This window comes from Seriola aureovittata, chromosome 4, assembly GCF_021018895.1.
Source record: "Seriola aureovittata isolate HTS-2021-v1 ecotype China chromosome 4, ASM2101889v1, whole genome shotgun sequence".
In the NCBI taxonomy this organism is placed as follows: Eukaryota; Metazoa; Chordata; class Actinopteri; order Carangiformes; family Carangidae; genus Seriola; species Seriola aureovittata.
Window position 1 is genome coordinate 19203211 of NC_079367.1, and position 15965 is coordinate 19219175.

A 15965-nucleotide genomic window follows, 5' to 3' on the forward strand; every position below is an offset into this window, starting at 1 on the left:
TTTGCTTGGTTTTATCTTATATTACAACCTTAAAATGCACACCTAATGGGTGTTTGGGTTTGTAAAGTTCAATTTAGTTTTAAATAAATCACACAATTTATTGCTCCACTATACCTTAAAAAAAATAAGATAAGATAAATGATAATGATGCTATATTGAAACTACCCTGCGAGTTCCCCTTTAAAGTGCACCTGCTTTATAATGAGACTGCAAATAACTGGAGTTTCAGATTGCATTCTACTAGTGTGAACCTCAGGGTAAGCATTAAATATGTAGCCTGACACTCTGTAGCGTATATCAGAATTTTAAAAAGACACTGTAATGAACTGTCTGCTAAATGTTAACCTAAACAGTGACAAGCCAGAGCTTGCCAGAGCAGTGACAAAGCGATATAGTTTAAATGGATGATAGAAAACCCCAATGTGAAGCCAACCAAGAGCCGAGTCTAACAAGCTTAGTCAGAAATAACTTGAAAGGTCATATTTTCTGTTTATTTGAAAAGTTGGTGATCCAACATTTTCTTTCAGTATCATTGTCACAGCCTGCACTTCCTGGTTCAGTTCATTTATTAACTCTGCCACGCCCCTGCTCCACTCTGCTCCACTGCAATCAGGACAATCACACACACCTGCTACTTACCTGCACACACACCTGATTGCCATTGACTCTGCCACTATTTAATCTCCAGTTTTCCACACACTCACTGCCAGATTGTTCTTTGCTGTTTCCCATGAAAGACTTTGGATCGCCTGTTTCAGACGCAGCCTGTCTTTGCCTCGCCTTCATTGCCTGTCCCCCAGTAAAAGACCTAGCCTTCTGAACCTGACCTTGAGACTTTGCCCTGCGTTTTTTGGTTTCTGTCTGGCTTTTTGGTCGTTGTACTGCTGCAGTGCTTTGAAAGTGAGTTTCTGTATACTGCTGTTTCCCTGTGGAGAAACATTGAGTTTTTGCCTGTGCCATTTTGTGCAATTGATTCCTGCCTGTCTGTATCATTGCCTGTTGTGTATGTTTAAGGATATTTAGAACTGAATCCTGAGAATTGTGTGCTACAGCTGAGTCTACCCCCGGTCTGTTACAATCCTTTGACTTGAAATTCATAAAATGTATTTTGTGCAGTTTTTTGTCAGTGTATTTGACACCCTGTCAAAAATTTTTATTTTTATGTAGTTTTGTTAAGCAACACACTACATTTTAGTGGGTAACTAGCATTGCTGCTGTCTACCAAATTTCCAAATGCAAAGAGTCACCCAGATATAATGTACATCTACAGACAACATTTAAAGGATCCCTGAAGTGTCTGCATGTGGACACAAGTGTGTTTTCACAGGTTAATATAGATTTTCAGACAAAAGCTTCCCTCCTGCTGTGCGTCATCTCACTATGCATCAGAGATAGGATGCCCCTTATCCAGTGATGTGTGTTTAACCTCCACTAAGTGCCGCAGTGTTTTTTTTTTTTTCTACTATTGTAAAGTTACCATTGTAAACACCACATATCTCCATAATTTTGTCCTTCCCTTATGTCTTTTTGCTTGGTTTTATCTTATATTACAACCTTAAAAATGCACACCAAATCAGTGCTTGGGTTTGTAAAGATCAATTTAGTTTTAAATAAATCACATGATTTATTGCTCCACTATAATATCGGCAAAAATAGTTTCTGGTAAAATTTATAATAACAGTTGAGAATACTTATATATATATATATATATATATATATATATAATTAATTGTTTTTTAGTGTACAGTAGTGAATTCTGTAGGATGCTAACCTAAACCAGCTCCCGCACTCCCAAGAAGAAAGACAGCATCATTTGTTTCAGAAAGGGCCCCAAAACAACATATGTTTTCATCCAAGTGCCAAAGCTCTCTAGCAGCCATAGTTAAAGGTGCATTAAACCCAGGAATAAGTTAGCATTTCTGCATTGCCTCATCCTAAAATTGATGGGATTTTTTGAATAGGATTTTGGTTAGATGCCTGAATTAAGGTCTCTGGTTAACACAACACACATTTTCATGTTTTACTGAAAGGCATAAAATAAGTCAGTAAGTACGCCACTCAAGATTTTGTTTAAGCTTTTGATGTTTCATACAAATAAACAAATTGAATCTACGATACACTCACCGGCCACTTTATTATATACACCTGTTCACCTGCTCATTAATGCAAATATCTAATATGTCAATCTCATGGCAGCAACTCGATGCTTTTAGGCATGTAGACATAGTCAAGACGATCTGCTGAAGTTCAAATTGAGCATCAGAATGGGGAAGAAAGGTGATTTAAGTGACTTTGAACGTGGCATGGTTGGTTATTCCAGAAACTGCTCATCTACTGGGATTGTCATGCACCACCATCTCTAGCGTAACGGAGAATAGTCCGAAAAAGAGAAAAATATCCAGTGAGGTGCAGTTTTCTCTGTGAAAAAGCCTTGTTGATGTCAGAGGACAATGGCCAGACTGGTTTGAGCTGATAGAAAGGCAACAGTAACTCAATTAACCACTGGTTAAAACCGAGGTATGCAGAAGAGTATCTCTGTAAGCAGAAGACCACACCGGGTGCCTCTCCTGTTAGCTAAGAACCGCAAACTGAGACTCACCAAAATTGGACAATAGAAGATTGGAAAAAGTTTGCCTGGTCTGATGAGTCTCGATTAGTGCTGCGACGTTCGGATGGTAGGGTCAGAATTTGGCATAAACATCATGAAAGCATGGATCCATCCTGCCTTGTATCAACAGCTCAGGCTGGTGGTGGTGGTGCAATGGTGGGGGATATTTTCTTGGCACACTTTGGGCCCCTTAGTACCAACTGAGCATCGTTTAAACACCACAGCCTACCTGAGTATTGTTGCTGACCATGTCCATCCCTTTATGACCACAGTGTACCCATCTTCTGATGGCTATTACCAGCAGGATAACGCACCATATCACAAAGTTCAAATCATCTCAAACTGGTTTCTTGAATATGCCAATGAGTTCACTGTAATCAAATGGCCTCCACAGTCACCAGTTCTCAATCCAATAGAGCACCTTTGGGATGTGGTGGAACGGAAGATTTGCATCATGGATGTGCAGATGACAAATCTGCAGCAACTGCGTTAAGCTATCAATGTTGTCAATATGGACCAAAACCTCTGAGGAATGTTTCCAGCACCTTGTTGAATCTATGCCATGAAGAATTAAAGCAGTTCTGAAGGCAAAAGGGGGTCCAACCCGGTACTAGTGAGGTGTACCTAATAAAGTGGTCGGTGAGTGTATGTAATTATGTAATCTTGACACTGCACCTCTACTGACATGATATTCTGTCAATTATGTCCTGCCCACACTACTGGTCGTGCCCTGGTGGGTACTAGCCATGCCCTGATGGGTGGTATGAAAGATTAAACAATAAGGATGCAAAGAGGATGACATAGGTCTGCATATAAAAATAAGTAACAGTGCATGAAGACTAAAAAACCGGGGTGAAGGGAGGAGGAGGCAGTTATGGGGGCATTTTTTGACATATACTTACTCTTCTGTGTCTCCATGATCATGGTTTTGTTCTCTTCTTTTTTCTTCTCAGTGTCTTCCTCTCTTTCTTCCTCTTGTAAATTACGGCGAGAGTTTCATCTCAATGGGTTGCACAGGGCCGGGGATGTTATTCTGGGTGGGTTGTTTGAGGTCCATTACACCTCCGTCTTCAGTGAATGGACATTTACTTCAGAACCACGTCAACCCACCTGCACAGGGTAAGTCTTACATATATATAGGAAAAAGCTTAGATCTTTGCAGATTTTTCTTGTCTTGTCAGAGTCTTCAAGCTATTAAGAAATAACATGTAAGAGTTGTGCTGAGATGTCTTTGAAGTATTGTAATATACATCTTAATCAGATATTGAGATATTTCCACAAGTTAAAATGCAGCTCTAAAAAGTAACATATATTAATACAGAATGTTTTGATAATGTGGTGATTTGGGTAAATCTGTTGTCATTTCTGCTCATTTTTAATCATTAATAGTAACATTCTGTGTTTTAGCTTTGACACTCAAGGATTCAGACAGGCCATGATGATGGTCTTTGCTGTTGATGAGATCAACAGAAACTCCAACCTGCTACCAAATATAACTCTGGGATACAGTCTGTATGACAACTGTGGTGCACTTTTTATCGGATTTCGTGCTGCTTTGGTGCTGGCCAGTGGTCAAGAGGAGCAGTTTCTGCTTCAGGAGAACTGTTTAGGGACCCCTCCAGTTGTGGGGATTGTGGGTGATTCCTACTCAACATTTTCTATTGCCACCTCCAATGTGTTAGGTTTATTCAGATTGCCTATGGTGAGCTTAAATTTCTTCTGTGCGTTTAATGGACTGTATACAAATCTGTTTCAAATGTGTTGATAACTTGTTGAAAAGTGTGTAATATTTCAAATGGGTCAAACAACTTACATGAGATATTGTACACAACCTGTGCTCACACTGTACTGTATGTCTCTTTTCAGGTGAGTCATTTTGCCACATGTTCCTGCCTGAGTGATCGGCAACGGTTTCCATCCTTCTTTAGAACAATTCCAAGTGATGCTTTTCAGGTGAAACTATAAGTTTGGGGTATGAGGAAATACAGTATGTGCTTTGTGCATCAATAATAGACTGAAATCACAATTCTGAATGATCTCTGATTCTGCTGTGAATCTTACAATAACTGAAACCATGTTTTCTATTCACTTAGGTGCGTGCTATGATTCAGATTCTAAAACGCTTTGGCTGGACTTGGGTAGGTCTGCTGATCAGTGATGACGATTATGGAGTACATGTTGGCCGATCCTTCCAGTCTGACTTGACTAACTCAGGTGGAGGTTGTCTCGCCTACACAGAGATTTTGCCTTGGAGCAATGACCCAGCTGAACTTAGGAGAATTGTGGATGTGATGAAGAAATCAACAGCTCGTGTGGTCATGGTGTTTGCACATGAAATCCACATTTATAAACTAGTGGAGGAGGTGGGTTTCAAAATACCATGTCATTTATGAATCTATGTTCCCTGTTATAGGCTTTCTAGCTCACAAAAGATGGCATTATATCAATTATTATCCTCCTGCTGTAGGAAAAGAAAAATGAAGGGAAGCTTTTCATATGTTATCATGGCATAATTGTACACAACTGGGTTCATATGCAAAAAAAAACGACTATATTTGTCTGAAAAAATATTTATTTTATAATACAATATATAGGTGGTGAGGCAGAATGTGACAGGCCTGCAGTGGCTGGCCAGTGAAGCCTGGACATCAGTTGATGTGCTCCAGACGCCCGACTTCATGCCGTACCTGGCTGGAACACTGGGCATTGCCATCCGTCGGGGAGAAATAGCAGGATACAAGGACTTCCTCTTAAGAATACACCCCGACCAACACCACAACAACTATGGAAATAGTATTGTGAGAGTTTAATTGTACAATCTGATCTGTAATTGCAGCAGTAATATGCATTTTTTTGTTAACACTGAATATTTTTTTTTACATTTCAGGTAAATCAGTTTTGGGAAGATATATTTCAGTGTAGATTTTCTCCACCTCCAGTAGATTGGGTGGAAGCTGGAGGAGCATTATGCACTGGACAGGAAGATCTACATAAAGTGGATAGTGAGCTGTTTGATGTTTCTAATCTCAGACCGGAGTACAATATTTACAAGGCTGTGTATGCTCTGGCGTACGCCCTTGATGACATGCTGCACTGTGAGCCAGGGAGAGGGCCTTTCAGTGGCCACAGCTGTACGAGTTTACAAAGACTGGAGCTATGGCAGGTGAGATATCAATTTACATGCTACCTGTTCATTTCAAAAAACAGCTGCTACACCTAGATAAAGAAAAGAGTGCTGCCGCATTGAGCCCTAAAACCCAGAAATAAGTTACCATTTTTGCACTTTCAGTTCCCTTGTACTGAAGTTGATGGTTTTATTTGAATAAGATATTGTTAGATACTTGAAATAAGGTCTGTGGTTTAACACAAGCTCAAAACATTTTCATGTTTTATTTTATGACATAAAATACATATTCTTAAGTAAATACCCCACTTGTGATTTCTTTAAGATTTTACATGTCTTTAAAAAGGCGGTTGGTAACAAGTGGTTAGTGCTACAGAGGTAGTTGGGAACATTAAAAGTCATCACGCTGGATGTGAAAAATGATCTGCTCAACGGTCTTTACAGTCTTGTTTTGTTTATACTCATGCTCTTGCATATTACTAACTTTCTAGGAGGCAAGAAGAAGAAGAGGCAAGCACACTAAATCAAATTACAGGTTGGAAGCTTAGTGGTGGTTAAGTCATGCAACCATGGTGTAGTTTGTTTATAGCCTAACATTCAACATATCATTTTTACTTCTGGCATTGTATTTGGTCTTCAAAAGTCATAGCAGTGGTATCCATTTGTGAAATTAGTGTATCATAAACGTTTGTCAACCACAGAGATTATTTTCTGCAATAATCCAAAAGCCAATTGAAAATGTTGAGCTGTAACTTCCAGGTTGACCTATAAAATTCATCATTCCTTCATCACTCTATATAAGAATTAAAAACAATATCTTACTATGACATCAAATAGCAATCCTCATAAAATGAAAATATTTTTTTCAAATCAGATTCCCATGAGGATGAGTGACAGTCACAATAAATCTATGGTAATCAAGCAATTTATTATATTTTGGAGAGGTAATTTAAACTCTCAGTGATTTATCTTTTGATGTGGCTGCTGTGAAGTACAGTTTGGGCTCCAGGACACTGGGACATTAGTGTTGATTTGAAACTAACTGCTCTTAGCCAGGAGCAAAGTTACACTTTAAACTTGAAAATTCCAGCATAAAACAAATAAAATGATTGATAGCTACAGCTGATCAGATACATATTTGGATGGAGTCATTTGCATTCTGTGTTAACATTCTTCTTGTGTTGTTTTCTCTCACCCACTTGAAGCTGGTGTATTATTTGGATAGAGTAAACTTCACCACACCAGTTGGGGATCAAGTGTCATTTGATGCAAATGGCGATGCCTTGCCAATATATGATGTCATGAACTGGCTGTGGCTCCCAGATGGCACACCAAAGATTCAGAATGTGGGTGAAGTTAAAGAGTCGCCCAAAGGTGAAGAACTCACACTTCATGAGGACAAAATTTTCTGGAACTTTGAATCTAAACAGGTTACTCCTGCTTATTGATTTTACTGTTTTATGCCTGATGATAACTCAAATAACAACATCGAATACTGTAGAACATGAGAGATGTTTAACTATCATTTTTTCCTTCCCAATCCTGATACCTGAACTTGTTTATTGGCCGATACTGAGTGCTGGTTCGATAACATTAGATCGACAAAAAAATGTTAACAGTTGTATATAATCAATCCCTATAGCCACCCAGGTCAATCTGCAGTGAGAGCTGCCCACCAGGTACTCGGATGGCCAGAAAGAAGGGGCAACCTGTGTGCTGTTTTGACTGCATCCAATGTTCTGAGGGAAAGATCAGCAATGAAACAGGTTGGTGTATAAATAAAAGCCCCTCACTGTTTGGTAGAAAAAAAGCAACTGGCAGGATTCCATGTGTGTTGCAGGTGAAACTGTATCCCCTAATAGTAGAGGAGGATGTAATCTGGCAAGGAAAAGGACTGAACAGCATAGAAAATTGTCCATTCCAAATAGGAAAAATAGCAAATATACATAAGATAAAATAAAATCCATGTATTTACATGTGAACAAATAAAATAAATACTTTTGACATTTCACATTTTCCCTCTTTTTGTCAGACTCCATGGAGTGCACAAGTTGTCCAGAGGATTTCTGGTCCAACCCCCAACATGACCAATGTGTTCCCAAGAAAACAGAGTTCCTCTCCTACCATGAGCCTCTGGGAATCTGCTTGACAGCCACCTCATTGCTGGGCACATTTATCTGTGCTGTTATCCTGGGCGTCTTCATCTATCATCGCAGCACACCCATGGTGCGTGCCAACAATTCAGAACTCAGTTTCCTTCTTTTGGTGTCACTTAAACTATGTTTCCTGTGTTCACTGCTGTTCATTGGACGACCCAGACTGTGGACATGTCAGCTGAGACATGCAGCATTCGGCATTAGCTTTGTTCTTTGTGTTTCATGCATCCTGGTTAAAACCATGGTGGTTCTGGCTGTGTTCAAGGCCTCTAAGCCAGGAGGTGGAGCCAGTCTGAAGTGGTTTGGTGCTGTGCAGCAGAGAGGGACAGTTCTGGTTCTTACTTCTGTTCAAGCAGCAATCTGTACTGCCTGGCTTGTCTCTGCCTCACCAGCGCCTAATAAAAACACTCAATACCACAATGACAAGATAGTTTATGAGTGTGTAGTTGGGTCCACAATTGGTTTTGCAGTGTTATTGGGCTACATTGGCTTACTGGCTATCCTCAGCTTCCTGTTAGCTTTTCTAGCAAGGAATCTTCCAGACAACTTCAATGAGGCCAAATTCATCACTTTCAGCATGCTGATCTTCTGTGCTGTGTGGGTGGCCTTTATCCCTGCTTATGTCAATTCCCCAGGCAAATATGCAGATGCAGTGGAGGTATTTGCCATCCTGGCCTCCAGTTTTGGCCTCTTGGTGGCGCTGTTTGGACCCAAATGTTACATAATCCTCCTGAGACCAGAGAGGAATACAAAGAAAGCTATTATGGGTCGAGGAACTACAAAGTGATAAAGCATCACTTCAATGCTTCACCCCTCTTTTACACGTCTGTCACCTAGCAACACTTAAATGAGCTATTTGTAAGTTTTGCTATCGCTACATAGTCAATGTTAGCACTAACAGCTATATGCTAACTTACCAGTCTTACAGTAAGACCAGTCTTACAGACCACAGTGACTCGGAGAGTGACAAGACAATCCGACCAGGCTGAGCATGCTAACTTCAGTAGAAAAACAGAAGTAGTAGGAATAGAAGCAAAACAAGAGGGTCGTGTCCACCGCTTGCAAGTAACAAACTGAAGTTCAATGCTGAACTCGCACGATTCCTCTAAACTGGCAAGTGAACAGCTGTTAATGCTAACACTGGCTATATAGGAGTAGCAAAACTTACAAATAGCTCCTTTAAATGACCCTGACCAGGCCTCATGGGAGTAGGCCTGACCAAGTTTCCCTCCCAGGGTTTCCTAAAAAGTATCTGACCTTTAAGCATTTATAAAAACAATGGGGAAATAACCACTGGCCAGACAGCTTGAACTGATGAAAAACACCAATCCACACCCATGTAACACTCACTTACATTTATATCCCTCTCATGTGGCTGCAGGTACAGATCCTGAGGATGCATTAACATTTATTTTAACATAACTCATAACTCATCTGTTTACTAGAACTGTTAAGCTTCTTTTTTTTGTTTCTCCTGTTTTTTTTTCATTATTCATTTATCTTTCCTGTCAAGACTATTGTCTGCTGTTTTCATGTACGCACTGTAAAGGCTTTTACATGAATTGTAACTGAAAAATGTGACAGTACATCTTACTAAAAAATTAAATTATACAAATATTTTGCCGCTGGTGTTTTAAAATGATCTCTTTAATATGATAGCATGCACATAACATGCACTTTTTTTTTTCTTTTTATTTCAAATGTTGAGACAGAACTCATGTTTTTATAATGAATTTGACTTTATTTAATATTAAATAAAACAAAGACATTCACATAATTACATTAAAGTTTTTAAAAACAAAAAAATGTAAATATTCAAATAAACTTGGTGAAGAACTTTAGAACTGTGTTAAATGTGCACAGACTAATTTTTGTTCATTAAATGTTTCTTGGTGTTCTTCTCTGGCTGAAACAATATGATGAAACACTTCGGAGCAAATATACACAAAATTAGTCCAAAACTTGAAGCCAGAATGGCAAATATTTCCACAGCCACAGTAAATTTCCCAGGAGAGCTGACATATGCTGGGATAAAGGTGATCCAGACTGCACAGAATATCAACATGCTGAAGGTGATGAACTTGGCTTCATTAAAATTATCAGGTAGTTTCCGAGCTAGAACAGCTAACACGAAGCAAAAGACAGCCAGTAGGCCTATGTACCCGAGCACAGCCCAGAACCCGATAGCTGAGCCTAATGCACACTCCAGGATGATTTTCTCTTTGTATATCGTTAGGTTTTTCATTGGAAAAGGGGGACTAAGAACCAACCAAATAATACATATTAAAACTTGTATAAATGTGAAGGACACTACGGTCATTCTTTGCTGTGGAGGACCAAACCATTTCATGACATCACTACCAGGAAGTGTGGCTTTGAAGGCCATTAACACCACTATAGTTTTCCCAAGAACACAAGAGATGCAGAGGACGAAAGTGATGCCAAACGCTGTGTGGCGCAGCATGCAGGACCACTCAGAGGGCGCTCCCATGAAAGTTAATGAACATAAGAAACATAGAGTCAATGATAAGAGCAGCAGGAAACTCAGCTCAGAGTTGTTGGCCCTGACAATCGGGGACGTCCTGTGACGAAAGAACACAGCCGCTGTTATCATGGCGAGACAGGCACCACCAACTGAGAAAGCAGCCAGGATGATTCCCAGGACCTCATCGAAGGAAAGAAACTCTACAGGCTTGGGGAAACATTTGTTTCTCTCTGCATTAGGCCAGAACTCCTTGGGGCAAGGGAAACAATCAGGGGAATCTGAAAAAATAGATCAAAAATTAATTTTAGCAGTCATATATTTGAGGTTGTAGATATGCTTCAGAAAACATCAACCTATTTTACCTGTGGCATTGCTAATCTCTCCCTCAGGACATGGTATACAATCATAACAGCAGATGGGTTTTCCTCTCTGCAGCACTTTTCGGGTTCCTGGAGGACAGCTGTCAGTACACACTGACACAGGCACCTGTCACATAGACACAGACAGACTCACACAGATATGGATTATTGCTACACAGCTGTTAGATGTTACGTTATTGCTCCTCACTTGTGTGCTACCCTCCACCCAGGTGAGGTTTCTGTTGATACGGAATTCCTGGCCCACTGGCAGTGATGCATCGTAGTGCCCTACTGTCACAAACTCAATGCTGCCACTCTTACTTTTTTGCCAGTTGACCAGTTCATATGTGGCCACAGGATCCCCGTTGGCATCAAATGACACATCATAACCATTTTGGGAAAAATTTACTTTCTTCAGCTCAGTAAAAACCTGAGGATAAAATCAAATAAAATAAGACAGAGAAAGGAAATGATACAAAATAAAATTAATTTTTCATCTTATACAGTACATTATAGCTCAAAAAAAAGTATTGCAGTGTTTCGACTGACCTGTTTGGACTCTATCCTGGTGTGTTTGTCACACTGAGTTGTAGAGTTTGTTTTCTGGCATGCTGCATTATGAATGGCATGTGCTATTGCATAAACAGCCTTGTACACCATGTTAGTGATTCGGAGCTGAGATGTGTCAGTGTACGGGCTCTTGAGTGTTTGTATGTCTTCAGTTCCATCACACACACTCTCCTCTGTGGCTGCACCTAAAAACACAGTGAAGACGCAGGTGTTTTTTTTTTAGCCCTGACTATAATATTACAATGTTATTACATCTCATGTGTTTCTGTTTCACTTATGGTTTGTTGGACCTACATATATTGTAACTGATACATGTGAAGAATTATACATTTTGATCTTTAAACCACTACAGTGTAGAGATGGGCCTCAGGACTCCACCTCACAAAAGATTTCCATTTTCATAAAAATCAGAGCTTTGGTCTTGAAGCAACTGTGGACTTCTTTGTAACACATAAAGCTCCACTATCACAACCAGCGAAACAACACAGCACAACAAAGAGCCAACAGTGGGTATCACCTATGTTAAAGATCAACACAACTCTCACTTTTGCCCAGCCTGCAGTTGAATGCATCCTCCCAGAACTCAGTCAGCACCGGGGAAGCAGCCACTTTGGTTGGGGACAGATCCAGCAGGAAGTCTCTCAGACCTGGGATGACTGATTGCTGAATGCCAAATCCGATGGCTCCAGCACAGAAGGTGAATCTCAACAAGTCTGGGTCAGTTACCCATGACTCAGTGCCTATCCACTGGCGAGGTGGGGAAGGCTCCCGTGACAGCTCCTCCAACAAGATCTTCATGTCTCCAGAGGCTGCAAATGCCACAACAACCATAGCTGTTGACCTAGAGAGACAGACACACAAAACGTTCTGAAATATGCATCAAGATTATTAACAAAAAACTAACATCATAAACTGTTTTTGGTGTGTTTCTAAGATAATAAAAATAATGTTCTGATCTTTTAATTTCATGTTTGGTGGAATAGTTTTGTTATTCTGTGTGCAGAAAGTCAGAGTTAACACAAGCAACACAAGCACAATCAGTGATGCAGAAACCTGCGGATCACATCAGCCACTCTCTGGATCTTGCTACGTGGGTGGGTCCGATAGAAAGATTCTGAGTATTCCACACAGATCCCTTCTTTTTGCGCTGCGTCTAGGAAAGACGCCATGCCATTATTGCCATAGTCCGAATCCGAGCGGACAGCACCAATCCAAGTCCAGCCGAAGTGTTTGACCAGTTTGGCCAGCGCATCAGCCTGGAACTGGTCACTGGGGATTGTTCTGAAGAAACTCGGATACTGCTCCTTATTGGATAAGCATGCACAAGTGGCATAGTGGCTCACCTGAAGAAAAATGAAACAGTGTCATTCATTAAAATGTCATTCAGTTGCCCATTATAAAACACACATTTTACCAGAAATACAAAATATTTACTTGAGGGATGTTAAATGAGCCGATGACGCGCGACATGCTGATGGATGGCGTGGACCCAGACTCACCAATGATAGCCATCATTATACCCGATCGCGTGCAGTGGTCGCCGGTGTAAAACACTGGGTCCAGGCCATTTGAAAGCTGGAATGCCACACGCACAGTCATGGGCACTGATGCGCACGAATCATGGATCTGATATCCGAGCCTGATGCTTGGCAGCAGCTTACTGCTTTTGTTAATCTCCTCGATGGCAAAAACCATTGCGCGTGAGAAGCGCAATTCACGCGAGTCGATCCTGCACACAGACACTCATGTCACTGCTGGAATTCACATATAATAAGGACAATTCACAATTTTTACTATACATCCACAATTAATAACTGCACTTCATACTTAGGGACAATAATTGATTCTGCGCTGCTGCACACAATGAGCATATTTCAAAAGACATATAGGCCTTTATGTATTCATACGGTTTTAATGCAAGGAGTAACAATAGTTAAAGTTTGTTAAATCAATATAAATCAGTTACACATCTGTGTTTTCAGTTAAGACAAAAAGATTTATCTTTTACCGATGGCCACACTCTACTATTGGTTAATACCTGTAATTTAGAAGTGCAAATACTGTTTTGGGCAAAAATTCAACGTTTTCCAGTCTAAAACTTAACAACAATAAAAGCCTTGCAACAACTTTTTTAAGCACATTATAGAAATTAAAACATATCTTTCCCCACACAGTCAAACATCCTTTTATCCCCAACGTCCTCTTCTCACTAACCTCCCTGTGCACCTTAGTGGCTCAGGCATGGTGGTGTAGTTATGCTTCACTGTGTGCATGTAGTTGTGTATGGAGAAAACACCCCCAATAACGTAGTCTCCATCCATTGAGAATGCAGGTAGACGAGCAGCACCCTGCAGCTTACATTTCACAGATGAAGCCTCAGCACTGACCCCAGCACCAGACTTCGCCTCTGTAAGCCCAGCCCTTTGTTTCAGACCTGTCCAAGAAAGATTCAGTGCAAGAGTCGAGTTCAGCTCCAACAAACTCAGAGCCAAGATCAGGCCAATAAAGAGAGCTGAGATCTCCATCCCTGAAGTGTCTGCATGTGGACACAAGTGTGTTTTCACAGGTTAATATAGATTTTCAGACAAAAGCTTCCCTCCTGCTGTGCGTCATCTCACTGTACATCAGAGAGAGGATGCCCCTTATCCAGTGATGTGTGTTTAACCTCCACTAAGTGCCCCAGTGGTTTTTTTTCTATTATTCTAAAGTTACCATTGTAAACACCACATATCTCCATAATTTTGTCCTACGCTTATGTCTTTTTTTTGCTTGGTTTTATCTTATATTGTAATTTTGGTACTTTATTTGTAAAGTTCAATTTAGTTTTAAATAAATCACATGATTTATTGCTCCACTATAAAATCGGAAAAATTGTTTCTGGTAAAATTTATAATAATAACAGTTGAGAATACTTTGTTGATATAATTGTTTTTTAGTATACAGTAGTGAATTCTGTAGGATGCTAACCTAAACCATGACATGACGTAAGTCATACAATTTAAATGAAGGATAGAAAAGTCTAATGAAAAGCCAACAAAGCAGAGCTGACCCTGACGAGCTAAGTCAGAGACGTCTTCACAGGCCAACATTCTGGTTTTTTGAAAAGTTGGTGATTCAATATTTTATATCACTATCCTTTGATTTGTGTTCACAAAATACTTTTTGCGTATTTTTTTGTAAGCAGTTAACAAAGCAACACACCAAGTTTTAATGCGGTAACCTGCTTTGCTGCAATGTATCAAATGTACCAAATATAAGGTGCCTCCCCTGTATACTGCACATCTACAACTAACAGTTAAATGAAAAAACTGGACGACAGATACTTGTGTAAAGGCTCACTCTGCTACTACCACCTAGAGGACATTATAGTCAAATTCAGAGAATGTATGACAGTGATTTAGATATGCTTGGAGATGATTTATGGTCCTGTGGTTAGTTTTAATGGATATAATAATATAATGTGAAGTATCCACGTAGCATAAAGTAGTAAGAAACCAAAAAAACAAACTAAATTGTTTGCATCAAAAATATATTTACTAGTGAATGTAATTAAAAAGACCCACATGCGCATCACAAATTTGTGGGACATTTGTATTTTCTAAAACATTTTAAGTGTAGTGGAAGGAATCAACAGGGGCAGCTGTCACCCAGTAAAGATCCCTCACTGGCTTCCCAGCTGTTTGTTCGAGGTTGTAAATAAGTGAGTCATTAAACCCAGGAATAAGTTAGCATTTCTGCATTGCCTCATCCTGAAATTGATGGGATTTTTTGAATAGGATTTTGGTTAGATGCCTGAATTAAGGTCTTTGGTTAACACAACACACATTTTCATGTTTTATTGAACGACATATATCAGTAAGTACGCCACTCAAGATTTTGTTTAAGCTTTTGATGTTTCATACAAATAAACAAATTAAATCTACTATACACTCACTGGCCACTTTATTAGATACACCTGTTCACCTGCACATTAATGCAAATATCTGATACGTCAATCTCATGGCAGCAACTCAATGCATTTAGGCATGTAGACATAGTCAAGACGATCTGCTGAAGTTCAAATTGAGCATCAGAATGGGGAAGAAAGGTGATTTAAGTGACTTTGAACGTGGCATGGTTGGTTATTCCAGAAACTGCTCATCTACTGGGATTGTCATGCACCACCATCTCTAGCGTAACGGAGAATAGTCCGAAAAAGACAAAATATCCAGTGAGGTGCAGTTTTCTCTGTGAAAAAGCCTTGTTGATGTCAGAAGACAATGGCCAGACTGGTTCGAGCTGATAGAAAGGCGACAGTAGCAGCCTCTCCTGTTAGCTAAGAACCGCAAACTGAGACTCACCAAAATTGGACAATAGAAGATTGGAAAAAGTTTGCCTGGTCTGATGAGTCTCGATTAGTGCTGCGACATTCAGATGTTAGGGTCAGAATTTGGCATAAACATTATGAAAGCATGGATCCATCCTGCCTTGTATCAACAGTTCAGGCTGGTGGTGGTGGTGCAATGGTGGGGGATATTGTTGCTGACCATGTCCATCCCTTTATGACCACAGTGTACCCATCTTCTGATGGCTATTACCAGCAGGATAACGCACCATATCACAAAGCTCAAATCATCTCAAACTGGTTTCTTGAATATGCCAATGAGTTCACTGTAATCACATG

The 15965-nt window shown here is 40.0% G+C and overlaps 2 protein-coding genes across 2 annotated transcripts; one reads left to right on the forward strand and one right to left on the reverse strand.

The window, feature by feature from the left end:
• The first annotated feature begins 4028 nt into the window (after positions 1–4028).
• Positions 4029–8675, forward strand: LOC130168063 (extracellular calcium-sensing receptor-like). Its single transcript, XM_056374643.1, has 8 exons — positions 4029–4310; positions 4475–4561; positions 4702–4971; positions 5203–5406; positions 5496–5771; positions 6938–7162; positions 7375–7498; positions 7765–8675. The coding sequence occupies exons 1-8, from the start codon at positions 4044–4046 to the stop codon at positions 8673–8675; spliced, it is 2364 nt and encodes a 787-aa protein (XP_056230618.1). The 5' UTR covers positions 4029–4043.
• A 584-nt stretch (positions 8676–9259) lies between these two features.
• LOC130168069 (extracellular calcium-sensing receptor-like) lies at positions 9260–13009 on the reverse strand. Its single transcript, XM_056374649.1, has 7 exons — positions 12737–13009; positions 12356–12645; positions 11848–12143; positions 11282–11487; positions 10941–11162; positions 10736–10859; positions 9260–10651 (listed from the first exon to the last, which is right to left on the reverse strand). The coding sequence occupies exons 1-7, from the start codon at positions 12995–12997 to the stop codon at positions 9753–9755; spliced, it is 2298 nt and encodes a 765-aa protein (XP_056230624.1). The 5' UTR covers positions 12998–13009; the 3' UTR covers positions 9260–9752.
• Between the last annotated feature and the right edge of the window lie 2956 nt (positions 13010–15965).